At 34.9% G+C, this 26,794-nt stretch overlaps 2 protein-coding genes across 11 annotated transcripts in view; one reads left to right on the top strand and one right to left on the bottom strand.

The window, feature by feature from the left end:
- Positions 1–8,890: 8,890 nt before the first annotated feature.
- LOC127708789 (uncharacterized) lies at positions 8,891–12,139 on the top strand. The gene is made up of 2 exons (XM_052213920.1): positions 8,891–9,457; positions 10,958–12,139. The coding sequence occupies exons 1-2, from the start codon at positions 9,295–9,297 to the stop codon at positions 11,470–11,472; spliced, it is 678 nt and encodes a 225-aa protein (XP_052069880.1). The 5' UTR covers positions 8,891–9,294; the 3' UTR covers positions 11,473–12,139.
- A 5,577-nt stretch (positions 12,140–17,716) lies between these two features.
- LOC127708788 (carbonyl reductase [NADPH] 2-like) overlaps positions 17,717–26,794 on the bottom strand; it is a 107,061-nt gene continuing 97,983 nt past the window's right edge. For 8 of the 10 annotated variants that reach the window (XM_052213916.1, XM_052213910.1, XM_052213913.1 and 5 more), the window contains exons 6-7: positions 21,149–21,257; positions 17,717–17,885 (exon numbers count right to left, since the gene is read on the bottom strand). In XM_052213916.1, coding sequence (XP_052069876.1) covers positions 17,782–17,885; positions 21,149–21,257 — 213 coding nt within the window. In that variant the 3' untranslated portion in view covers positions 17,717–17,781. The remainder of the gene's footprint in view (positions 17,886–21,148; positions 21,258–26,794) is intronic. The other 2 variants (XM_052213917.1, XM_052213919.1) reach the window with 2 other exon arrangements.

Raw genomic sequence — 26,794 nt, 5'->3', positions numbered from 1 at the left:
CAATGTACATTTATTCTACATAGTTCTATGGTACCAAATCAAAAGTTTATATAAAAGAAAGAAGTCAAAGGTTTCCCATCACAGTTTAGTTACATACATTTTTTTTGTACCTGAGGTCGTTGAATATAGATCATTATATAAATAAGGAGATGTGTTATGATTGCCAATGAAACAACTATCATCCATACTTACCAGTAACAAACCACATTTGCAGAGTTGAATAAAATACAGTTGATAACATTTACTTATTACTAAAAAGAAAATGCCTTACTATTTTAAACAGTATTTGAATATCAATTATATGGTCATTTTTATAAACTTCCTGTTACAAAACTTTGAATTTTTCGAAAAACTAAGGATTTTCTTATCCAAGGAAAAGATTACCTTAGCCGTATTTGGCACAACTTTTTGGAATTTTGGGTCCTCAATGCTCTTCAACTTTGTACTTGTTTGGCTTTATAACTATTTTGATCTGAGTGTCACTGATGAGTCTTATGTAGACGAAACGCGCGTCTGGCGTATTAAATTATAATCCTGGTACCTTTGATAACTAATTTGACTATAAACATAGAGAAAAAAGGTACAAACTGGACATAATGCACTAGTTCATAAACAAGTGAGAACAATCGCCTTCATATAGTGCTCAGAATATGACATTCATAAAACTTGTTCAATATCATTAGAGAACTCTAAATCTTAAATACTGAAAGCCACCTCTGATAAGTACACTGTACTATGCAAGATAATGATATAACTGGACTAAAAATACACACAACCTGTAATTAACTGCCTTTACAGCGCTTTCGCGCTTTGATTTATTTGTGGTCCCGCTATCAAATTGGTTCATATTGTGGTCAAAAGGGTCCAAAATTAAACTTTGTTTGATTTCATCAAAAATTGAATTATTGGGGTTCTTTGATATGCCAAATCTAACCGTGTTTTTAGATTTTTAATTTTGGGTCCCATTTTTAAATTGGTCTACATTAAGGTCCAAAGGGTCCAAAATTAAACTTAGTTTGATTTTAACAAAAATTGAATTCTTGGGGTACTTTGATATGCTGAATCTAAACATGTGTTTAGATTTTTGATTATGGGACCAGTTTTCAAGTTTGTCCAAGTTGGGGTCCAAAATTAAACTTTGTTTGATTTCAACAAAAATTGAATATATGGGGTTCTTTGATATGCTGAATCTAACCATGTATTTTGATTTTGGACATTGGACCATAATAGGTAAATTAAAAAAATTGAAGTTCTTAGACCACATTCTTTCTGTGTCAGAAACCTATGCTGTGTCAAATATTTAATCACAATCCAAATTCAGAGCTGTATCAAGCTTGAATGTTGTGTCCATACTTGCCCCAACTGTTCAGGGTTCGACCTCTGCGGTCGTATCAAGCTGCGCCCAGCGAAGCATTTTATTATTTTTTTCAGCATGCCGAAGTGCACGCAACTGCGTGTTGGCGTATAGGGAGCTACGCGCCTGACAGGTACAATTCTTGCCAGATTTTTATAAAACTTATACTATAGGTTAATATCAGCAATATCACGGACAAGGACTAAAATGGTGGCCGACCGACTTTTTATACGACCGCAAAAAATGTTTGCGGTCGTATATTGGTATGACGTTGGCGTCGTCGTCGTCGTCGTCGAAACATTGGTTTTCGCACTCTAACTTTAGTTTAAGTGAATGGATCTCTATGAAATTTTACCATAAGGTTCAATACCACAAAAGGAAGGTTGGGATTGATTTTGGGGGTTATGGTACTGACAGTTAAGGAATTGGGGGCCAAAAATAAGCATTTTTGTAACTTCCAGACATAACTTGTGTGTTAGTGTATGGATCTCTCTGACATTGTACCACAAGGTTCCATATCACAAAGGGAATGCTGGGATTGATTTTGGGGGTAATTGCCTCTAAATTTTAGGAATTAGGGGCCAAAAAAGGGGTAAAAAAACAAGCATTTTACTAGTTTCATGACAGTAACTTGTGTGTAAGCGTATGGATCTTTATGAAATTGTACTACAAGGTTCCATATCACAAAGGGAAAGCTGGAATGAGTTTGGGGGTAATTGCCCAAAACGTTTAGGAATAAGGGGCCAAAAATAAGCATTTTTCTAGTTTCCAGACAATAACTTGTGTTCAAGTGTATGGATCTCTCTGAAATTGTACTGCAAGGTACCATACCACAAAGGGAAGGCTGGGATAGATGTTGGGGGAAATTGCCTCAAAATTTTAGGAATGAGGGGCCAAAAAGGTGCAAAAAACAAGCACTTTTCTAGTTTCAGGACAATAACTTGTGTTCAAGTGTATGGATCTTTATGAAATTGTACTACAAGGTTCCATATCACAAAGGGAAAGCTTGGGTTTGAGTTTGGGGGTAATTGCCCTAAACGTTTAGGAATTTGGGGCCAAAAAAGGGGCCTAAAAACAAGCATTTTTCTAGTTTCCAGACAATAACTTGTGTTCAAGTGTATGGATCTCTCTGAAATTGAACTGCATGGTACCATACCACAAAGGGAAGGCTGGGATTGAGTTTGGGGGTGATGAACCATAAGGGGGTTCAAAAAATTTTGGGGAGGGATTTTTTTTTCCTTTTTTTTTCTTTAAAATTTTCCATTTTAAATTGGTTATTTCTGATTTATATATAAAAGCAAATAATAATGATATGATATGAATAGGTTAATTAAAATTTTTTAAGTTCTTAGACCACATTCATTCTGTGTCAGAAACCTATGCTGTGTCAAATATTTAATCACAATCCAAATTCAGTGCTGTATCAAGCTTGAATGTTGTGTCCATACTTGCCGCAACTGTTCAGGGTTGGACCTCTGCGGTCGTATCAAGCTGCGCCCAGCGGAGCATTTTATTGTAGTTTCCGGACAATAACTTGTGTGTAAGTGTATGGATCTCTCTGAAATTGTACCACAAGGTTCCATATCACAAAGGGAAGGCTGGATTGAGTTTTGTGTTAATTGCCCCAAACGTTCAGGAAGAAGGGACCAAAAAGGGGCCAAAAACAAGCACTTTTCTAGTTTCCAGACAATAACTTTTTCAATTTTTTTTTGGGGGGGGGGATACTTTTTTTTCAAGATTTTTCAAAATTTTCGAATTTTTTCGAAAACATTTTTTGAGGGGATTTTTTTTTCATAATATTTTGGTTTTTTTCCCCCCAAAATTTCAAATTTTTACATTAATTATTTCTGATTTATATTTAAAAGCAAAAAATACTGATATGGCAGGAGATACACACCAAACAGGGTGTCAGGGTGTGTAAATTATTATATATAACAGATTAACTAAGTATTGTGCAACAGCACATCATTGCGCAATAGCACAGTATTGCGCAATTGTTTTCAAATAGGTTCATATTAAGGTTTGAAGGGTCCAACATTAAACTTTGTTTGATTTCAACCAAAATTAAATTTTTGGTGTTTTTTTATACGCCCGTTTACGGGACGTATTATGGTATACCGTTGTCCGTCTGTCCGTCCGTCGTCAACATGTCGGACATTAACTCAAAAATGCTTTAACCAATTTGCATAAAACTTTGGTGAATTGTTTATATCTATTGACGTGAGCTCCCTTTCGTTTTTTATAAAATTTAGATTTTACGTTTCCGAGTTATGGGGTTTTATTTATTAAAAAAAGGGGGATTTTCCAGTTTTCAGACAATAAGTCAAGAATGCTTTCACCAACTTGCAAGAAATTGTGGTGAATTGTTTATATCTATTGACATGAGCTCCCTTTCTATTTTTATAAGTTTTAGATGTTACGTTTCCGAGTTACAGGGTTTTATTCATAAAAAAGGGGGAATTTTCCAGTTTTCGGACAAAAACTCAAAAATGCTTTCAGCAATTCTTATGAAACTTTGGTGAATTGTTTGTTTGTATTGATGTAAGCTCCCTTTAGAATTTTATAAATTTTACATTTTACATTTCTGAGTTGTGGGGTTTTATTCATTAAAAAAAGGGGGGATTTTCCAGTTTTCGGACATACTCAAAAATGTTGTCACCAATTCTCATGAAACTTTGGTGAATTGTTTATATCTATTGATGTAAGCTCCCTTTTTATTAGCTCACCTGGCCCGAAGGGCCAAGTGAGCTTTTCTCATCACTTGGCGTCCGTCGTCCGGCGTCGTCCGTCGTCGGCGTTAACTTTATACATTTTGAACTTCTTCTAGAGAACCACTGAATGGAATGAAACCAAACATGGCATGAATGTTCCTTATGAGGTGCTGACCAAGTGTTGTTACTTTGTAGCGGATCCATCATCCAAGATGGCCGCCAGCGGGGACTTAGTTTAACATAGGACCCTATGGGAAATACATACAAATGTCTTCTTTTAGAGAACCACTGAATGGAATGAAACCAAACATGGCATGAATGTTTCTTATGAGGTGCTGACCGAGTGTTGTTACTTTGAAGCCGATCCATAATCCAAGATGGCCGCCAGCGGGGGACTTAGTTTAACATAGGACCCTATGGGAAATACATACAAATGTCTTCTTTTAGAGAACCACTGTATGGAATGAAACCAAACATGGTATGAATGTTCCTTATGAGGTGCTGACCGAGTGTTGTTACTTTGAAGCCGATCCATAATCCAATATGGCCGCCAGCGGGGGACTTAGTTTAACATGGGACCCTATGGGAAATACATACAAATGTCTTCTTTTAGAGAACCACTGAATGGAATGAAACCAAACATGGTATGAATGTTCCTTATGAGGTGCTGACCAAGTGTTGTTACTTTGAAGCCAATCCATAATCCAAGATGGCCGCCTGCCGGGGACTTAGTTTAACATGGGCCCCTATGGGAAATACATACAAACGTCTTCTTTTAGAGAACCACTGAATGGAATGAAACCAAACATGGCATGAATGTTCCTTATGAGGTGCTGACCAAGTGTTGTTACTTTGTAGCGGATCCTTCATCCATGATGGCCGTAAATGGGGTGACTTCCTTTAACACAAGACCCTATGGGAAATACATACAAATGCTTCTTCTAGAGGTGCACTGAATGGAATGAAACCAAAACATGGCATAATGTTTCTTATGAGGTGCTGATTAAGTGTTGCTACTTTGTTGCCGATTTACTGTTCAAGATGGCCACCAGGATTTTTTATTAAATTGCAGGACCAATATTAAACCAAATTTGGCCTCACTCATTATTAGGGTATCTGTTATGATTTTAATCTATTTTTACATGATTTCCAAAACCAAAGTAGAATCAGGTGAGCGACACAGGCTCTTGAGAGCCTCTAGTTTTCATAAATTTCTAATAATGACATTGAGAATTAATTGAACTTTATTTGTTTATAGTCTGACAACAGATTTACTAAGTATTGCACAACAGCAAGAAATCTTTAATTGAATATAAATTCAATTCATATAACAAATTTCAAGTTCTTCGACTACATTTATTCAGAAACCTATAATATGTCAAATATTTAATTACAATCCAAATTCAGACCTGAATCAAGCTTGAATATTGTGTCCACTTTTGCCCCAACTGTTCAGGGTTGGACCTCTGCGGGCGTATCTAGCTGCGCTCAGCGAAACAGTTTATTATATGCTGAATCTAACCATGTTGTTAGATTTTGGATATCAGACCAATGAAATGTCCCATTTCAAATTTTTATACGACTGCAAAAAAAATTTATGGTCGTATATTGGTATGACGTTGGCGTCGTCGTCGTCGTCGTCGTCGTCCGAAGACACATTGGTTTTCGCACTCTAACTTTAGTTTAAGTGAATGGATCTCTATGAAATTTTACCACAAGGTTCAATACCACAAAAGGAAGGTTGGGATTGATTTTGGAGGTTATGGTACCAACAGTTAAGGAATTAGGGGCCAAAATAAGCATTTTTGTAACTTCCAGACATAACTTGTGTGTTAGTGTATGGATCTCTCTGACATTGTACCACAAGGTTCCATATCACAAAGGGAATGCTGGGATTAATTTTGGGGCAAATTCTAAAAATTTTAGGAATTAGGGGCAAAAAAAACAAGAATTTTTCTAGTTTCATGACAATAACTTGTGTGTTAGTGTATGGATCTTTCTGAAATTGTACTACAAGGTTCCATACCACAAAGGGAAAGCTGGAATTGAGTTAAGGGGTAATTGCCAAAAACGTTTAGGAATAAGGGGCCAAAAATAAGCATTTTTCTAGTTTCCAGAGAATAACTTGTGTTCAAGTTTATGGATCTCTCTGAATTTGAACTGCAAGGTACCATACCTCAAAGGGAAGGCTGGAATTGAGTTTGGGGGTAATTGCCCAAAACGTTTAGGAATAAGAGGCCAAAAAGGGACCAAAAATAAGCATTTTTCTAGTTTCCAGACAATAACTTGTGTTCAAGTGTATGGATCTCTCTAAAATTGTACTGCAAGGTACCATACCACAAAGGGAAGGCTGGGATAGATGTTGGGGGTAATTGCCTCAAAATTATAGGAATTAGGGACCAAAAAGGGGCAAAAAACAAGCATTTTTCTAGTTTCAGGACAATAACTTGTGTGTAAGTGTATGGATCTTTATGAAATTATACCACAAGGTTCCATATCACAAAGGGAAAGCTGGGTTTGAGTTTGGGGGTAATTGCCCTAAATATGTAGGAATTTGAGGCCAAAAAGGGGCCAAAAAAACAAGCATTTTTCTAGTTTCCAGACAATTACTGTGTTCAAGTGTATGGATCTCTCTGAAATTGTACTGCAAGGTACCATACCACAAAGGGAAGGCTGGGATTGAGTTTGGGGGTGATGAATCATAAGGGGGTTCAAAAAATTTGGGGGGGATTTTTTTTCCCTTTTTTTTCTTTAAAATTTTCCATTTTAAATTGGTTATTTCTGATTTATATATAAAAGCAAATAATAATGATATGGTTTGAATAGGTAAATTAAAAAAAATTAAGTTCTTAGACCACATTCATTCTGTGTCAGAAACCTATGATGTGTCAAATATTTAATCACAATCCAAATTCAGTGCTGTATCAAGCTTGAATGTTGTGTCCATACTTGCCCCAACTGTTCAGGGTTGGACCTCTGCGGTCGTATCAAGCTGCGCCCAGCGGAGCATTTTATTAAGATCTTTGACCACATTTATTTTGTGTCAGAAACCTATATTATGATAAAAATTTGATCACAATCCAAATTCAGACAGTATCAAGCTTGAATATTGTGTCCAAACTTGCCCCAACTGTTCAGGGTTCGACCTCAGCGATCGTATCAGGCTGCGCTCGGCGAAGCATTTTATTTCTGTCTATGAAGAAATAACATCAAAAATGTGTACGTTAATTTAACATTGTGCACCACATTTTTGGGGTTATTTCGAATAGACAGACAAAATATTAGTCATTCCTTATAATTTAATTCTATATTCCATTTTTAAGGAGTAAATGATGAAAAAAACGTTGATGACATCACGGTCACATGACAAAATGTCAAAATTATGTCTATGAGCTGATAGGCAAAACACTTTCAGTCAATCAGAAGATGTGTTGCATCCAAAATTAAATTATTTAAAAATATCACCCAATCCTCCACCAGAATTGTCAGTACATATGGATGGAAATAAATCCGATATATGTTCTCTGTCTCAGATTTCAGTCTCACCATCCTATTGGTGATAGTTCATGCTTTGTCGGTGAGAGCAATTGTTAATATTTCATGTTATAAATTAACAAAATTCAATCTGATTAAAATTCAGACCTATATTAACTCGCCTGCTCGTACATATGTAAGTATAACGAAATCAGAGGTCTATATTTTAATTAGATTGAACAAAATTTAGACTTAGAGGTTGAAGATAATACATTAGAACACTTTAGCTAAAAATGAAGAATCTTCAGCAGATTTGAGATTGCCACGGATGGATTGGTATATGATAAGACAATAATTCGTGATATAGATAAAACAGGTCATGCTAAACGTTCAAAAAGAAAGAACTTACAAGGCCAGTGACGACATGCTGTTCAGGTCAAGTGATTATTTTGAGTCATGATGTCTAGCTGTTCAGTAAGTTTAACCCGCCACATTATATATGTGTCTGTCCCAAGTCAGAACCCTGTTATTCAGTGGTTGTCGTTGGTTGTTGTCGGTTATATTTTTCCCCTTGGATCTGATAAGTCATGGAAGTCATGAGTTTAACAGCGTCTTCTTAGTTTACTAAAATAAAGACGGATATATGCGACCATTTTTGAAACATAAAACCAATAAATGCTTATCTAACCTTTATGAAATATTATTAAACTTTAGCAGAAGCTTATTATGATGAGATAATATCTGAAACAAAATTTTGAAAATAATTATCATTTTTTATACGCCCGTCGCAGACTCGACGAATTATGGTATACCAATGTCCGTCCGTAGTTATAAAGCAATTTTTAACCGGATTTTCGAAAGAAAAATCGGTTATTGATTTGGGGATGTACGGCGGGCGGGCAGGCGGGCGGGCGGCTGCCAAACAGTGTCCGTTCATTAACATGAAAACGCTTTGACGAAATATTTTTAAATTTAGATATGTTGTTTCCTGTGACTAAATGAAGGTCAAGTTTAATTTTCACGATTTTAGCTGTTCTCGTTGTTGAGTTGTAGACCTTTCAGTAGCAAAATTGATTCCTATTATACATGTATGATTTATTTAAGTAATTTCTATGTCATTTGGTCTCTTGTTTTTAAAGGCAGTGCTTTAATGCCTTTCTAGTTGCCGTGTTAATATTTCTTTCCGCGATATCCAACTTATCTACGTGGGGGGTCATTTAGCTCCAAGTAGATCCGGAAAATGTTGATTCTCTCCTCTTCTTATTGTGGTATAAAATGTTTTTTGTCTCATTTCATTTACATTGGGAAATAGAGAAACGATCATTGTGTTTTGTTAGTTTTAAAACCTTTTGATATATTTGTATTTTACATTATAAGCAGTCAACCGATTGACAAACTAGAATTATTTGAATTCCTTGTGGAAAGAGGACGGGTTAATTTCGAGTGTTATCTGCAATCTAGATGTTTATAAATCATTTCAGTCGTTGATATAATAATTAAAGGTCGACTGAACATGAATTATATTATACAATTTAAAGCGCATTTCTGTTTATGCACGCGAACCCGTCTAACGTTATTGTTATTTCGCAGTTATATAAAGTAGCAAATTATCGTTCCTGAATAGGTGGCGCCGTGGTAGCCGATCCTGTACTTCAACTTCCGGTTTCTGCACTGTGCAACTATTACAGTTGCATTTTTAATTAACGATGCCAAGTACTTGTTGTTGTGTACCTGGATGTCATTTAAGAGGAGGACATGCATTTCCAAATGACTCAAAAAGAAGGAAAAGTTGGATCAACGCCATGGCCCATACGCAGATTGGACGAGAACACGATGAAATCGTGGAGTCCATCTCAATCAGCTGTTGTTTGCAAGGCACATTTTACTGAAAAAGACTACGTGCAGGAAACTGTTCATGGTAAAACTCTATTTTCTTTTTAAAATATATAGTTATAAATGTAATCGCCATGCGAATAAACCAAAGTCAGTTTACAACCGCAATTATCGTTTTAGAATAAAAGGGGGTGGTTAATTCAAGACGTCATAATTTTTTGGATTACGATTCAATGTGATCTGTTTGAGATTTTTTGGTGCTTGCTACAATTATAATGATTTCTTACAAGAGGTATATCATACTGAGAATTATTTTAGCAGTAATTATGCTTATGTAGTAATGACAGGAATGCATAAGCTTTGCCTCATAGACTTTCTTGAAAAATATCAATGACAATGTTAACAGGAACAAAACAATGACATGCTCTCATCTATATTATAGTTATTTAGGTACAAACAATGTATGTTTGTTGCATACGTCTCTCGTTGTTTGTCCTTTGGATTTACATAACATACATTTTGATGTACATTGAATCAGGCTAACATAGTTTTATCCAGATTGTAATGAATAAATCTAGTTAATATTTTGCCAGGTTACGAGTACAAAGGAATTATAGTTATCTCGTACCATTGTAACTCGTTCCAATGTCAACTCGTACCACTAAACAAAAACTCGTTCCTATGCAAACTCGTACCACTGCTAACTCGTACCACGGTAAATTCATACCATTGTAAACTCGTACCAACTTATTTAAATGCATTCAAATGGTGTTTAATGATGAATATATACTTTAATTTCACTCAATACCTCTTAAGTCTGTAAAATGTATATAATTTGAAATTAAAATAACCAATTTGTAGCTAATTTTCCTTGTTTATTGGATAGAGAAAACCGTGGCAGATTGGCTTTGTTGTCTCCCTTGAATAGACTCTTTTTTAAACTTTTACTGACAACTATTTGATTTAATTTTTAATCATTCCAAATCAGTAACATTGAATAGATTTGGGTATTTTTCTATTGTTTCTAAAAGGAATTTTATTTAATGAAAGAATTTATTGATTGTGTTTTAAAGGTTTAAAATTGTTTATGACCAACAGTTAGAAAGTATGAAATTTATTTTTATACAATATTCAGCACATTTCAGCAGAATATGTATGACCATGCTTATATGATTATACAAGTTGATTAGTTAAAGATAAAAAAAACCAAGTTGATTAGTTAATAATCAACCAATAATCACACAATCAAAGGAATTTAATATATTTATGAGAATGGTAATTAAGAAATTACATTCATATTTTTGTCTAAGTTTTCATTAAAATCTAGTATAAAATTCAAGTAATTCAACTTTTTTTATTTAGTTTACAAAAAAAAAATCATAAAACTTTCGTATTTTTGAATATATTTTTAATGGTACGAGTTTGCAGTGGTACGAGTTCTGATTGGTACGACTTCCCAGTGGTACGAGTTTACGTTGGTACGAGTTTACAATGGTACGAGTTAACTTGCTTCTGTACAAAGTATGCATTGCTAATGGAAGTTCATTTAATTATCAAAAAACAAATGTTTTATAACCTTTTTCAGGGCACAAACCCACCATACAGAGACTTAAGTCTACTGCCAATCCCAGCCTATTTTCCTGGACCAAGCAAGAGACTGAATCGTCCGCAAAAAGAAAAATCAGGGCAGTTTCCTGTGAAAACAAAAGAACTAAACTTGATGAATATTGTAGTAGAAATCTAGAGGAAAGTTTTGATTGTAAAGTTGGTTTTCCTGAAGAAGTAATTCATTCTGCAGACAGGATTTATGACTGTCCACCACCAACTGCCGAGCTAATGTTGAGCTTCACAGATGGAATTACGCAAACACCATCAATGCCTATATTTTCAGCAGAGAATTTTGAAATGAAGACACGTGACACAGCCATGCATTTTTATACCGGTTTAGAGTTGTATACTAAATTTTTATTTGTTTTGACCACACTTGGTCCAACAGCACATTGTTTGAGATACATATATTTTCAAATTGATAGGGTGTCATTTGAAAATCAGTTTTTTTATGACTTTGATGAAATTGATGCATTATACAACCAACTTTGAACTGTCTAGATTCTAGATTGAAACTAGTGTTAAGAATATTGTGTAAACATGGATTGTTTTTATGTCTAAACAGTGGCGTGAGGATAACACTTGGCCATTTAGTGGTTTAGTCAGGTATTTTTCGCCATCCAACTTAGAATTAAAGTTTCCTACAACTTGGATTATTATTGACAGCACAGAATATCCCGTGATAAAACCTAAAGCTCCTAGAGCTCAGGCAACCTTTTCATCATATAAAAACAGAAACACTGAAAATACTTGTATGTTCGACACCTGGTGGTTTAGTCAACTATGTCTCTAATGCATATGTTGGTTGTACCAGTGACTGTGAAATAGTTGAAAGATGTAGAATAGTTCAATTATGTGATCCAGGTGACAGTGTGATGGCAGACAAAGGTTTAAATGTGCAAGATTTGTTTGCTCACTTTTTTCAAAAAAAGAAACAGAATTAGTTCCAAAACTCTTATACGGGATATAAAAGTCTCCAATTAACACGTGCACATAGAGCTAATTATTGGACTTTGCAAAACATACAAAATTCTAATAAATCCTATGAATGGAACTGAAACAAAACTTTCATCTGAAATAACATTTAGTTGTTTTATGTTGTGTAATTTTAGAACTTGTATTGTGCCAAAGGATGCATAAATAAAAGTGACGCAATGAAGTTTGTTCTGATATATATATATAAATATTATTTACAATTACATGCACATGTAAATTGTAATGCATATAAAAATAAGGAGATGTGGTATGATATTCAGTGAGTTTATCGAACCAAAGTGCATAAGAAATGGGTTAAGCAGTTACAGGTGTTACTGTCACCATACAATCTGCAACAATTAGAAAAACTTGTACCGTGTAAAAAATTTCAGAGATCTTACAACTAAGTTTTGTTGTCTCACCTTGACTTTGGTGAATTGTTTATATCTGTTGATGTAAATATAAACAAGAAGATGTGGTATGATTGCCAATGAGACAACTCTCCACAAGAGACCAAATGACACAGAAATTAACAGCTATAGGTCTCAGTACGGCCTTCAACAATGAGCAAAGCACATACCGCACAGTGAGCTATAAAAGGCCCCGAAATGACAATGTAAAACAATTCAAACAAGAAAACTAACGGCCTAATTTATGTACAAAAAATGAACGAATAACAAATATGCAACACATAAACAAACGACAACCACTGAATTACAGGCTCCTGACTTGGGACAGGCACATACATGTACATACAGAATGTGGCGGGGTTAAACATGTTCACGGGATCCCAACCCACCCCCTAACCTGGGACAGTGGTGTAACAGTACAATATAAGAGCGAACTATAAAAATCAGTTGAAAGAGGCTTAACTCATCAGATGGATAAATACAAATACAAGTGGACGGGTAGTTGTACATCCAAACAACAAAAAGACACTAAGTACAGATCTGAGAGTACTCGCATTTACTGACAGCTAGTTCAAAGCCACAAACAACTGATAAAAAAATCTTGCATCTAAGACTAAATTATCAATCCGTAAGCTCCCTTTAGAATTTTATAAATTTTAGATTTTACATTCCTGAGTTATGGGGTTTTATTCATTAAAAAGGGGGGGATTTTCCAGTTTTTGGACAACAACTCAAAAATGCTTTAAGCAGTTCGCATGAAACTTTGGTGAATTATTTATAGCTATTGATGTAATCTCCCTATTGATTTTCATAAATTTCAAATATGACATTGAGAAGAAATTGAACTTTATTTGTTTATAGTCTGGCAACAGATTTATTAAGTATTGCGCAACAGCACAGTGTATTGCACAACAGCAAGAAATCTTTAATTGAATATAAATTCAATTCATATAACCGATTTCAAGTTCTTTGACTACATTTATTCAGAAACTATAATATGTCAAATATTTAATTACAATCCAAATTCAGACCTGTATCAAGCTTGAATATTGTGTCCATTTTTGCCCCAACTGTTCAGGGTTGGACCTCTGTGGGTGTATCCAGCTGCGCTCAGCGAATCAGTTTATTACTTAATTAAGAACTCCTTTTTGTCGAGCCTGCGACTTTTGTCGCAGAAAGCTCGACATAGGGATAGTGATCCGGCGGCGGCGTTAGCTAACTTCTTAAAAGCTTTATATTTTAGAAGGTGGAAGGTCTGGATGCTTCATACTTTGTATATGGATGCCTCATGTTACGAAGTTTCCGTCAGTCACATGTCCAATGTCCTTGACCTCATTTTCATGGTTCAGTGACTACTTGAAAAAAAAGTGTGCATACCTTGCAAGGTCCTCATGCCCGTCAGACAGTTTTCACTTGACCTCGACCTCATTTCATGGATCAGTGAACAAGGTTAAGTTTTGGTGGTCAAGTCCATATCTCAGATACTATAAGCAATAGGTCTAGTATATTCGGTGTATGGAAGGACTGTAAGGTGTACATGTCCAACTGGCAGGTGTCATCTGATCTTGACCTCATTTTCATGGTTCAGTGGTTATAGTTAAGTTTTTGTGTTTTGGTCTGTTTACTTATACTGTATGCAATAGGTCTACTATATTTGGTGTATGGAAATATTTTATGATCTATATGTCAGTCACGCAGGTTTTTTTTTACCTTGACCTCATTTTCAAGGTTCATTGCTCAGTTTAAAGTTTTTGTGTTTTGGTCTGTTTTTCTTAAACTATAAGCAATAGGTCAACTATATTTGTTGTTTGGAAGAATTGTTAGCTGTACATGTCTGCCTAGCATGGTTCATCTGACCTTGACCTCATTTTCTTGGTTCATTGGTCAATGTTTAGTTTACTTGGTTAATGTTAAGTTTATGTGACAGTTGTATTAAAGCTTTATATTTAGGACTATCAACATAATATCAATGATTAGTAAAGAAGGCGAGACATTTCAGCTTGTGCACTCTTGTTTCATTCATAAATTACTTTATACTTGGAAATATAATTTTGCTTGGAGTTATAGTTTCTAAAAAAAGTATTGTCATTGAAAGAGTTGACATGTTGCAATGTACATTTATTCTACATAGTTCTATGGTACCAAATCAAAAGTTTATATTAAAGAAAGAAGTCAAAGGTTTCCCATCATAGTTTAGTTACATACATTTTTTTTGTACCTGAGGTCGTTGAATATAGATCATTATATAAATAAGGAGATGTGTTATGATTGCCAATGAAACAACTATCATCCATACATTGTACTTACCAGTAACAAACCACATTTGCAAAGTTGAATAAAATACAGTTGATAACATTTACTTATTACTTAAAAGAAAATGCCAAACTATTTTAAACAGTATTTGACTATAAACATAGATAAAAAAGGTACAAACTGGACATAATGCTCTAGTTCATAAACAAGTGAGAACAATCGCCTTCATATAGTGCTCAGAATATGACATTCATAAAACTTGTTCAATATCATTAGAGAACTCTAAATCTTAAATACTGAAAGCCACCTCTGATAAGTACAATGTACTATGCAAGATAATGATATAACTGGACTAAAAATACACACAACCTGTAATTAACTGCCTTTACAGCGCTTTCGCGCTTTGATTATTTTGAGTTATTTCTTTGAACAAAAATGGTGTAATTAATAAGTATATCTTCTGACATCAGACTCGGACTTCTCTTGAACTGAATTTTAATGTGCGTATTGTTATGCGTTTACTTTTCTACATTGGCTAGAGGTATAGGGGGAGGGTTGAGATCTCATAAACATGTTTAACCCCGCCGCATTTTTGCGCCTGTCCCAAGTCAGGAGCCTCTAGCCTTTGTTAGTCTTGTATTATTTTTAATTTTAGTTTCTTGTGTACAATTTGGAGTTTAGTATGGCGTTCATTATCACTGAACTAGTATATATATTTGTTTAGGGGCCAGCTGAAGGACGCCTCCGGGTGCGGGAATTTCTCGCTGCATTGAAGACCTGTTGGTGACCTTCTGCTGTTGTCTGTTCTATGGTCGGGTTGTTGTCTCTTTGACACATTCCCCATTTCCATTCTCAATTTTATATGGATAGATAGTCTATCAATGATTGTATCTGTTCAATTGATTTTAGTCAGGAGTTGTCAAAAATTTCTTCATAACTTTTTTTTTTAAAGTTGTGTGTTTGGAAGGTAGATAGATGTCACAGTTGTTATGTGGTATATCTTTTTGTTGAGTGTGTTAATGTTTAATTTTTACTTGATCCTGTTTGGGGGTCCAGATTTGTAAATATTTTTTACTTGATTCTGTTTGGGGATCCAGATTTGCAAATATCATTTTCATTAGATAATAATCTATTTTTATTCTTCCTATAAAACTACACACACTTTGTATAATAGATTTTTACAATTAACTAAATATACACATTTGTACATGTATTTGGATTAGGACAATGTATTTACTATTAATTTATTCATGCAATAATTTCCACCTTTTATCAAGATAACAAACGTGGTAATTATCAACTAACAAAATTATAATTGGAGTGACAGATTTATTTTTGATTTTGGGCCCAGTTTTCAAGTTGGTCCAAATCGGGGTCCAAAATTAAACTGTTTTTCATTTCATTATTAATTGAATATATATAGGGTTCTTTCAAATGCTGAATCAAAACCTGTATTTAAATTTTGGATTTTTGGGCCTAGTTTTCAAGTTGGTCCAACTCAGGGTCCAAAATTCAACTTTGTTTGATTTCAACAAAAAAAAGAATTTAAGGGGTTCTTTGAAATGCTGAATCTAACCATGTATTTAGAGATTTGGATTTTGGGCTCCTTTATCAAATTAGTCCACATTGAGGTCCAAAAGGTCCTAAATTAAACTTTTGTTTGATTTCATCAAAAATTGAATTCTTGGGGTTCTTTGATATGCTGATTCTAACAATGTACTTAGATTTTGGATATTGGACCATAATAATATTTCAAATTTTTCAGTTCTTTGACCACATTCAGTTTGTGTCACAAACCTATGCTGTGTCAAATATTCAATTACAATCCAAATTCAGAGCTGTTTTAAGCTTACATGTTGTGTCCATACTTGCTCAACTGTTCAGGGTTCGACCTCTGCAGGAAAAATCCGGTTTGCTGTCACTCTGACAGCCTCTTGTTCCCCATTGATCTTGTTTTCTCCCCGGGGAAATTTTGGATCATTGCCATTCTTCCCCCGCGGAACGTTGACAATACGTATACATATAGCCACTTTTACCCCATGCCCATATTTCCCCCACAGTATGAATTTCCTTATTGCATATATTTTCCGAATTTTCTTAAGATATGATTGATCTTTAATACCAATTATAAGCAAACCTGTCAAAACAATTGATTCATATCTCTGGAACTTTATAAATGAAAGGGATAGCAGAAGAACACAAGATGTTCATATAATTTCATCATTGCTTCCGACAGTACATGTTACATCGAAATTACATTATGTATTGGTGCAAAAATCTTGAAAGGACTTTGCACTTGAATGAAACAGAATTATGGACCTATAAGTCTACAGGAGACTTTACACTAAAGGGTGCTGAGATTTTTGCTGTATACCATTTATGAATGTGGAGCTTGAATGCATACAGAACTATTCCAACAAATACTGAAAGAATCAATCAAAGATTAAAAAAAAAGGACAATGAGTGTCATGATTAATTCAAAAGCAAACACAGTTAAACAAGTAGACCTTAATATATTTCTAAGATGTCATCAAATTTGATCAACAATAGAGAGGTTTGCGGGGGCCTTTTATAGCCGACTATGCAGTATGGGTTTTTCTCGTTGTTGAAGGCCTTACGGTTGCCTAAAATTGCTCACCACCACTTTATTTTTACTCTGGTGGATAGTTGTCTCATTGGCAATCATACCACATCTCATTTTTTCACAGAAAGTCGCGTAACACATACCAAGGGTTCACAGAGGAGAATGGATGTGATCATGGATAACTATTTTCCAACTGACTTCACCTCCCCAGCACGCTGAGGGGTGAATGTGGGATCATGCCAATTTTTCCGGGGGAAAATAAGATCGATCCGGCCCCCCCCCTCCCGGGAAAATTGGCATGGGGAAACATGGCTATAGGAGTCCGTCCGTCAACACTTCGTACGAAAACTCAAATTCGATTTAACAAATTCTCATTTAACTTTACCGCTTAACACAACATTAAAATTGAATTAATTTTTGACTTTCTCAGTTACACATCTTTTACCCTTAGATTCAAGGCAATTTTTTTTCGAACAATAATCACTCCCTTTCAATACAGAACAAACACCATAAGTAAAACTGAAAGTTATATCTTTATTCATAGTTCTTTTAAGTCAACACAGGACGAATAACCTGGGTTCAGTATACTCCTAATCCTCCATCGACACGAAGACATTCGCCACTTATCATGCAACTCTGGTCACTCAGTAAGAATACTACGGCGTTCACTACATCTTTTATTTCTGCAATAAGAATATTAGCTTAATGATACCTATTTTTATAATTTTAATTCCAGACTATTTTATTTCATGCATAAAAAAGAAAAAAAAATGTGTGGGGTATTTGTGAAGCTTCATTATCAGGAAATATTATTAAATTAAATGTGGTATTATGTCTAAAAGTCGCGAGCTGAACCACACAAATAAGCAAGTCATCTAGCAAAGATGGTCTTAAACCGCAACAAGAATAAAAATAATTACATAAGGGCAAACACTCCAGTAAGGAGTTAATTTAAAGTTTCGGTTATGCTGACTTATTGAAGATCTAACCCTGCCAACCATGTGTGCTTTTTACAGTTTCTCTAAGTTAAATAGTTTTCAAGATAATTTCCCACAACACATTTAATGGGTAAAATAGAGGCAACAGTAGTTTACCGATGTTCAATTCTCATAAATCATCAAAGCAAGATAAAAAGCAAAACTGAGGGGACTTTAAGGACAACAACTATAATTCATCGTGAGTAAGGGCCATTACTCTTGAACGAAAAATGTGACAACCATCGCAATTAAACATGATATAGATTAGAGAATGGAAATTGTGTTAAAATTTCAAATCGACGTGTTCAAGTGGTTCTTAAATGATAATAAAGATACACCAATTTTGAAGTTTACCAAGTGCTATAACTCTTGAACAGTAAATTAAAACCTATCAAAATCAAAGTTGATCTATATTTTATTGTCTATGACATTGAATAAAAAATTCAAAAGATTTGGCCAAGCGACACTTTAATTATCATCCGGAAAATTGTAAACAAATGCGATGTTAGGATAATAACTTCTATTAGGAGTCAAGTGATATTCCGGGTATGAATAGATCATATCTATTTGATCCATTTTGCAACTTACTGTTTTTCCTTTTTTTATTGGAGATTTCAGAAAATAGCAAAGAAAGGAAAACAAATTGGTAAAATTTCCTTCCACATAAGTTTTACGAATTGGTGGACCGATACAATATGTTGGTGTCTCAACTCACTGGCGTCATGTTTTCACAATCTTAGATCTCTATATACCAGTAAAGTTGTCTGATCTGTAATTATACCAATTGTATCCGATTTCCGATTGTGACATTTTGACTGAGTGTGGATTCACAGGGCGGGTGATGCATGTATAGCAGGATACGTAACCAGTCTCGATCCTCATGCGATTCCATCGGGTGTAGCTAAAAAACGTATACTTACTAACAACCCTTCCCACGAGGTATTCTGTCTAGTCTACTTACCAGCAAACCTACCCATGAGGTATTCTGTCTATAGATATAAGAAGATGTGGTATGAGTGCCTAGTCTACTTACCAGCAAACCTTCCCATATGGTATAATGTCTAGTCTACTTACTAACAAACCTTCTCATGAGGTATTATGTCTAGTCTCCTTACTAACAAACCTTCCCATGAGGTATTATGTCTAGCAAACCTTCCCATGAGGTATCCTGTCTAGTCTACCTACCAGCAAACCTTCCCATGAGGTATTCTGCCTAGTCTACTTACCAGCAAACTTTCCCATGAGGTATTCTGTCCGTATACTCACTAGCAAACCTTCCCATGAGGTATCCTGTCTAGTCTACTTACCAACAAACCTTTCCATAAGGTTTTCTGTCTAGTCTACTTACTAACAAACCTTCCCATGAGATATTCTGTCTAGTCTACTTACCAGCAAACCTTCCCATGAGGTATTCTGTCCGTATACTTACTAGCAAACCTTCCCATGAGGTATCCTGTCTAGTCTACTTACTAACAAACCTTCCCATAAGGTATTCTGTCTAGTCTACTTACTAACAAACCTTCCCATGAGGTATTCTGTCTAGTCTACTTACCAGCAAACCTTCCCATGTGGTATTATAAAAATAAGAAGATGTTGTATGATTGCCAATGAAACAACTCTCCACAACAGACCAAATGACACAGAAATTAACAATTATAGGTCACCGTACGGCCTTCAAATTTGTAGAATACTTACCAGCAAACCTTCCCATGAGGTATTCCGTCTAGTCTACTTACCAGCAAACCTTCGTCTAGTCTACTTACCAGCAAACCTTCCAATGAAGTATTCTGTCTAGTCTACTAACCAGCGAATCTTCCTATGAGGTATTCTGTCTAGTCTACTTACCAGCCAACCTTTCCATGTGGTATTATGTCTAGTCTTCTTACCAGCAAACCTTCCCATGAGGTATCCTGTCTAGTCTGCCTACCAGAAAACCTTCCCCTGAGGTATTATGTCTAGTCTACTTACTAACAAACCTTCCCATGAAGTATTCTGTCTAGTCTACTTACCAGCAAACCTTCCTATGAGTCTACTTACCAGCAAACCTTCCCCTGAGGTATTCTGTCTAGTCTACCTACCAGCAAACATTCTAATAAGGTATTCTGTCTGGTAAACTTACCACCAAACCTTCCAATGGGTAATTTGACTAGTAAACTTACCATCAAACCTTCCAATGGGTAATTTGTCTAGTAAACCTACCAGCAAACCTTTCCATGGGTATTCTGTCTAGTTGACTTACCAGCAAACCTTCTTATAGGTATTCTGTCTAGTACACTTACCAGCAAACCCTCCCATAGATATTTTGTCAAGTACACTTACCAGCAAACCTTTCCATGTGTTGATTGTCCATAATTATCCGCAGCACACATTCCAATTGGTATTTCGTATAGTTCACTTACCAGCAAACCTTTCCATGGGTATTCTGTCTAGTTGACTTACCAGCAAACCTTCTCATATGTATTCTGTCTAGTACACTTACCAGCAAACCCTCCCATAGATATTTTGTCTAGTACACTTACCAGCAAACCTTTCCATGTGTTGATTGTCCATAATTATCCGCAGCACACATTCCAATTGGTATTTCGTATAGTTAACTTACCAGCAAACCTTTCCATGGGTATTCTGTCTAGTTGACTCACCAACAAACCTTCTCATAGGTATTCTGTCTAGTACACTTACCAGCAAACCCTCCCATAGATATTTTGTCTAGTACACTTACCAGCAAACCTTTCCATGTGTTGATTGTCCATAATTATCCGCAGCACACATTCCAATTGGTATTTCGTATAGTTTACTTACCAACAAATTTTTCCATGAGGTATTCGGTCTAGTCTACTTACCAGCAAACCTTACCATGAGGTATTCGGTCTATATAAAAAAGAAGATGTGGTATGATTGCCAATGAGACAACTCTCCACAAGAGACCAAATGACACAGAAATTAACAACTATAGGTCACCGTATACTTACCAGCAAACCTTCCCATTGGTGTTCTTTCCAGTAAACTTGCTACTGTATGCTCGTGTCCTTTCATTATGTCTGTCATTATGACAGTTGGGTTTACTGAATTGACCCTTATCTGTGGTAATAAAAATAAATATATTGTCAAATAAATTGCAAGAAAATACAACACTACAGTATGATGAAATTTATCATTATCCTGGTTTAAATAATTAGATTTTTTTTTAAATTTTCTCGCGAATATATACCTAGGGGACTGACTTTTAAAAATTTAATAAAGACCTCAATAATTGGTTTATTCAATTGCAGTTTCACGCTGAAACTCCTTACTGCAATTTACAAAAGAAAAGACGGGTTTTCGTTCGCAATGTAACTTTCATTTTTTTGGACGGTGGTATCCATTTTTATGGTATTTATATTTCCCAACTCGGTCTCTATGTCCTATAGAAACGTTTTAGACTTCTATGAACGTAATTTATGAATCAATGGTTACTGATTAACAAAGACAGGGATTTCGCTACTACAAATTACTTAACTAAAACCTTTACTAAATTAAAAGAAAGATTTGGTTTGGTAGTTTGGCTGTATCGAGTAATGATCTTAATAATACAAACGGAATATCACATCCTTTTTATTTTGGCAATATGGGTTGTAGAGCCATTAAAGGAAAATACGATTCATATAAGCTTACTGGTGCATACAATATACTTATTCGTAATACGATTCATATAAGCTTACTGGTGCATACAATATACTTATTCGTAATACGATTCATATAAGCTTACTGGTGCATACAATATACTTATTTTTAATACGATTCATATAAGCTTACTGGTGCATACAATATACTTATTCGTAATACGATTCATATAAGCTTACTGGTGCATACAATATACTTATTTTTAATACGATTCATATAAGCTTACTGGTGCATACAATATACTTATTCGTAAGGTTATCAATCTAACACTGTAGTAATCTAGATCTCTGAATATAGTCTTGATCGGTATTAAAACTGATTTTGTATTCAATAGCCAAGTATTAATTGACTTGTTTAACAATTATTAAGACTTATCGGTGGTTCTACATCCTATCGATACTTATATTTTGGAATTGCACAAGGTAATGCTCTTAAAATCTTTCAATGAGATGACTTCAACTTCACCTCGAGGAACCTGTTATTCAATAGCTTTCTTGTAAGCAGCAATCCTTTATCAAAGAATTCTAATCTAATTAAAATATAGAACTCGGATTTCGTTTGAAATCCGAGTTCTATATTTTAATTAGATTGCAAAGAATTCATGATAGGAAACGCACACTCTTGAATATCGTATTAACAGTAAACAATATAATTCATTTGCCGGCGATTCTGAAATGTTGCTACATAAAATCTATTTTATGTCATTTTTGTTCTTGATGTACTAGTATATAAATAATAAAATAGAAGGTATAAGTTGTTGTATATGAAAAGTTTCGTCGATGATACACCACTTCTCGTTGTTATTGACGAATTGGACCATGTGCAGATATGCTAATCACAGATATATACGCGTGTTTGGCGTACCAAAATTGTAAGCCTGGTATATTTGATGAGGTATACATACATAACTGGTCAAAATGCTGTATTTTACAATTTAATTTATCTAAAATTTGATCGCTTTTATTTACGTTGAGAATATTTGGAAACTATCCGGTTTATTTTAGTTCCAGACAATCCAGTGAAAGAAGTAACTTGGTCTAAACCTCCAGAGTAACTGTTAATAGAGAAATCAGATTAATCAAATTTAAACTAGCGTGTGGAAGACTTAACATATTAAGAATGTTGGCGTATCATGTGTCTAGATAAGTTCTGGTATATATTTATCTTTTTATACGACCCGCGTTAGAGTATGCATCGCTGCGATATAGCCCTTTGCGTTGGTGCAGCGTAAAACAATCACCAATCAATCATTAAAGTATGCAGATATCCTTTGGGATAACAAAACTCTTCAGGAGCCACAAATCAATATTGTTAACTTTTTGTACATTGTGACTTGGATGGAGAGTTGTCTCATTGGCACTCATACCACATCTTATTTATATTAAAAACTAGAAGACTGTGCAACAGGAACCCCATCTTAAACCGGAGTTGCTCAGATGAACCTAGCCCCTTTGCAAATAATTTTTTAACAGTTTGTTCTTATTTTATGCTTTTACAAAACTGTCCCATGTTAGGGGAGGGTTGAGCGCTCAAACATGTTTAATCCAATTATATTCTTTTCGGACCTGCCCCAGGCCTTAAGAACTCATAAAAATGTCCGGCTTATAATTTGGTATGCCAGACGCGCGTTACGTCTTAATCGGACTCATCAGTGGCCCTCAAATCAAAACAATTAGAAAGCCAGATCAATTACAAAGTTGAAAAGCATAAATAACCGAATAATTCGAGAAGTCGTTCCAAATAATTTGGTAATCTGTATCTTGGGGTAGAAACCCCTTAGAGTTTTAAATGTTTCAACATACCAAGAGGACATTCAACACTCAAAGAAGAAAAACTGACAAACATGACGAAAAATTCAAACCACAAATAAATACATAAAAATATAAGACTGAGCAACAGGAACCCCACACAAAACCAGTGGTAATCTCAGGTGCTCAAATGAACCAAGCCCCTCTCCAAATATTTTTTACAGTTTGTTTTTATGTTGTGTTGTACACCACTGTACCATATTAGGGACTATTGAGCGCTCAAAATCATGTTTAATCGTATGTTTACTTGTTTTTGTTCAAATGTCTTTTTGATCGAGTTGAGCCATTTCAATTGATATTTTGTAGTGTGTCTTTTTATGTTGTAATGTTACACTACTGTCTCAGGTTAGGGTAAAGGTTGGCCTGTTAAAACGTTTAAACCCGCTGCATTTTTATGCACCTGTCCTGAGTCAGGAGCCTGTTGTTCAGTGGTTGTCGTTTGTTGGTGTGGTTTATAAGTGTTTCTCGCTTCTCGTTTTTTATATAGATTAGACCGTTGGTTTTCGTGTTCGAATTGTTTACACTAGACATTTTGGGGACCTCTATAGCTTACTGTTCGGTGTGAGCCAAGGCTCCGTGTTGAAGGCCGTACTTTGACCTATAATTGTTAACTTTTTATACATTGTGACTTGGATGGAGTTCATACCACCTCTTCTTATTTATATTAACCATGCAATATTATTTTAGTGCCTGTCCAAAGCCTGTAAACACTCGTCAAATGTACCAGGCTTATCGCTTTGTACACCAGACGCGCGTTTCGCCTACACTAATCATCACTGGCGCTCAAATCAAAACAATTGGAAAGATTAAAAAAGATACAAAGTCAATGAATATCAATAAAGGAAAATCTTGGCGTCGAGCTCTCCTCACAAATTTTTTTGAACTGTTTAATGTTTGCTGATGATGTAGTCCTTATTCGGAAGTCCGAGAAGGAACTACAGTGTCTGATAGATATAACAGCCAAATTTGCATCAAAGTAGAATTTAAAGTTTAACCCACACAAATCCAAGATTATGATAGTAGGTAAACGCTTAGATAAAACTAAGAAATGAGCATTTGGACGAGACTAATGAATATAAATATCTTGGAGTTTATTTTACCCGCGCTTTGACTTTTGCTTACCATATCAATCATTTTTTAAAAGATATTTTCGAGCGCAAACTGAATTATATGACTAAGCTACTTAATGAGCACGGATTTTTTAATCGCATATCTTTTGGGGATGCTCTTTGGAACTCGGTTATCCGACCATCTCTAGCACACGGATGTGCCGTATGGCTACCTCCATCCGTTTCAAGTCACCAAATACTTGCAACATGGCAATATAAAACGGCTAAACTTATTTTTAATACTAAGATGAATACCCCAAAAGCTGCTCTTTTCCCAAACTTGTCCCTAACGCTTCAAAGGGGTGGGATTATCCACAATATATGATCAATTTGCTTAATTTGGTTGGTCTGAATCACTTTTACAACTCGAATATATTTAAACAGTTTCTTGGAAGGTTTGTTCGTAGAAAGGAATATCAAGTAATAAATAATAAAAGCAGCCTAGATGTTTTCTCTAAATTTAATTTTGCAAAAGGAAGGCAGCCCTATCTGTCGGAACTTGCTGGATTTTAAGTCTGCAAGACTAAAATTGTTAACACGCACACTTGTTTACCTTTGAACCAAGTCTTATATATAGGATGAATCTTAGCGAGAGTCCCACTTGCCAAATATATGAATGGTCACTATCAGCTAAATATTGTATTTATACTAATCATGATACTGTTAGCACTCATGAATTAATTCCAGGTTTCATATGGTCAGATGACTCTCCAGCCCTTTTTCAGGATGCACTTTGTTCTAAAGAATTTCAACAGCGACTTGAAAAACTTCTTAATCAGGATTCTATAGATTCCCATGAATCAATTGATAAAGCATCTCTAGAATTAACAGATGTCATTACCTCAGCTGCTAATATAGCTCTTAAGAAACGTAAAATACATTCGACTAAGAAAGAAAAACATCAAAAGTGGTTTGACTGTAACCTTTCATATATGAGAAATAACCTCCTGAATTATGAAAAATATATTTCAGATATCCCAGAGATCCTGCTGTTAAAGATCACTATTACAAACTGCAGCGTTTATACTAAGGCTCGTATATGCAAATATAGGGAGTATAAACAATCATTACTGCATCAAATTGAAAATCTTTTTAATGAAAATCCCAAGAAGTATTGGCGACTGATTGATGAACTGCAGGGTAAAGAGAAAGATGATAAAAGTGCATTGATTGCCCCTTCAGAATGGTTAAACCATTTTAAAAATTTAACTGAACCAAAAGATGAATTTAAAGAAAGACTTCAGTATTTAGAGCAAAAACTGAATATTCTTGAAAAAGTAAATGTTTCAATGAACTTGACAGTAAGATTTCTGAAACTAAATTATCTACTGATTTGACTCATCTATAAAGGTTAATAAAACAGCAGGCTAATAAGATACTAGCTCCAATTCTATGTTAAAGTATGGTCAAACCTCTTTACTACCATGTTTCCTCAAAATTTTTAATCTTTGTCTTTCTTATGGAAAATACCCTGAACCCTAGACCACAGGTTGTTTATTCCCAATTCATTAAGGGAACGATGCATCTGACCATAATAATTATCGAGGAATCACAATCACTGTTTCATCGGGGAAGCTTTTTAATAAGATACTTTATACACGTCTTTTTAAATTCTTAGATAAATATCATATCATTGATGATAGCCAAATTGGGTTTACCAGAAAAAGCACGACCATCTGACCATATGTTCATTCTAAAAACTATTATTGATAAGTATTGTTATACAAAAGAAGGTAGAGTGTTTGCCTGCTTTGTTGATTTCCAGAATGCTTTCGATACTGTCATTCACCGCAGGGATAAAACTTAAGCAAGCTGTTAAATATAGGGGTGGGTTCAAACTTTTATAATATCGTTAAGAGCACGTATGCCCAGAGTAAATCTTGTGTTCGATTAAAGAATAGGGTGACAGATCCCTTTAGAACTTAAGTAGGAGTAAAACAGGGAGACAATTTGAGTCCAAATTTGTTTAAAATTTTCATAAATGACATTCCTGATTGTTTTAAAAGTTCCCCTGATTCAGTTTTGTTAATTCACGACT

Source organism: Mytilus californianus, unplaced genomic scaffold (genome assembly GCF_021869535.1).
Source record: "Mytilus californianus isolate M0D057914Y unplaced genomic scaffold, xbMytCali1.0.p SCAF_7, whole genome shotgun sequence".
In the NCBI taxonomy this organism is placed as follows: Eukaryota; Metazoa; Mollusca; class Bivalvia; order Mytilida; family Mytilidae; genus Mytilus; species Mytilus californianus.
This window is presented reverse-complemented; position numbering and strand designations above follow the sequence as displayed.

Excerpts from the sequence above, each read along its gene's own strand:
- LOC127708789 (XM_052213920.1), top strand. The coding sequence starts at position 9,295 with ATGCATTTCCAAATGACTCAAAAAGAAGGAAAAGTTGGATCAACGCCA. Across the intron at positions 9,458-10,957 it reads CGTGCAGGAAACTGTTCATG|GGCACAAACCCACCATACAG; the intron begins GTAAAACTCTAT and ends AACCTTTTTCAG.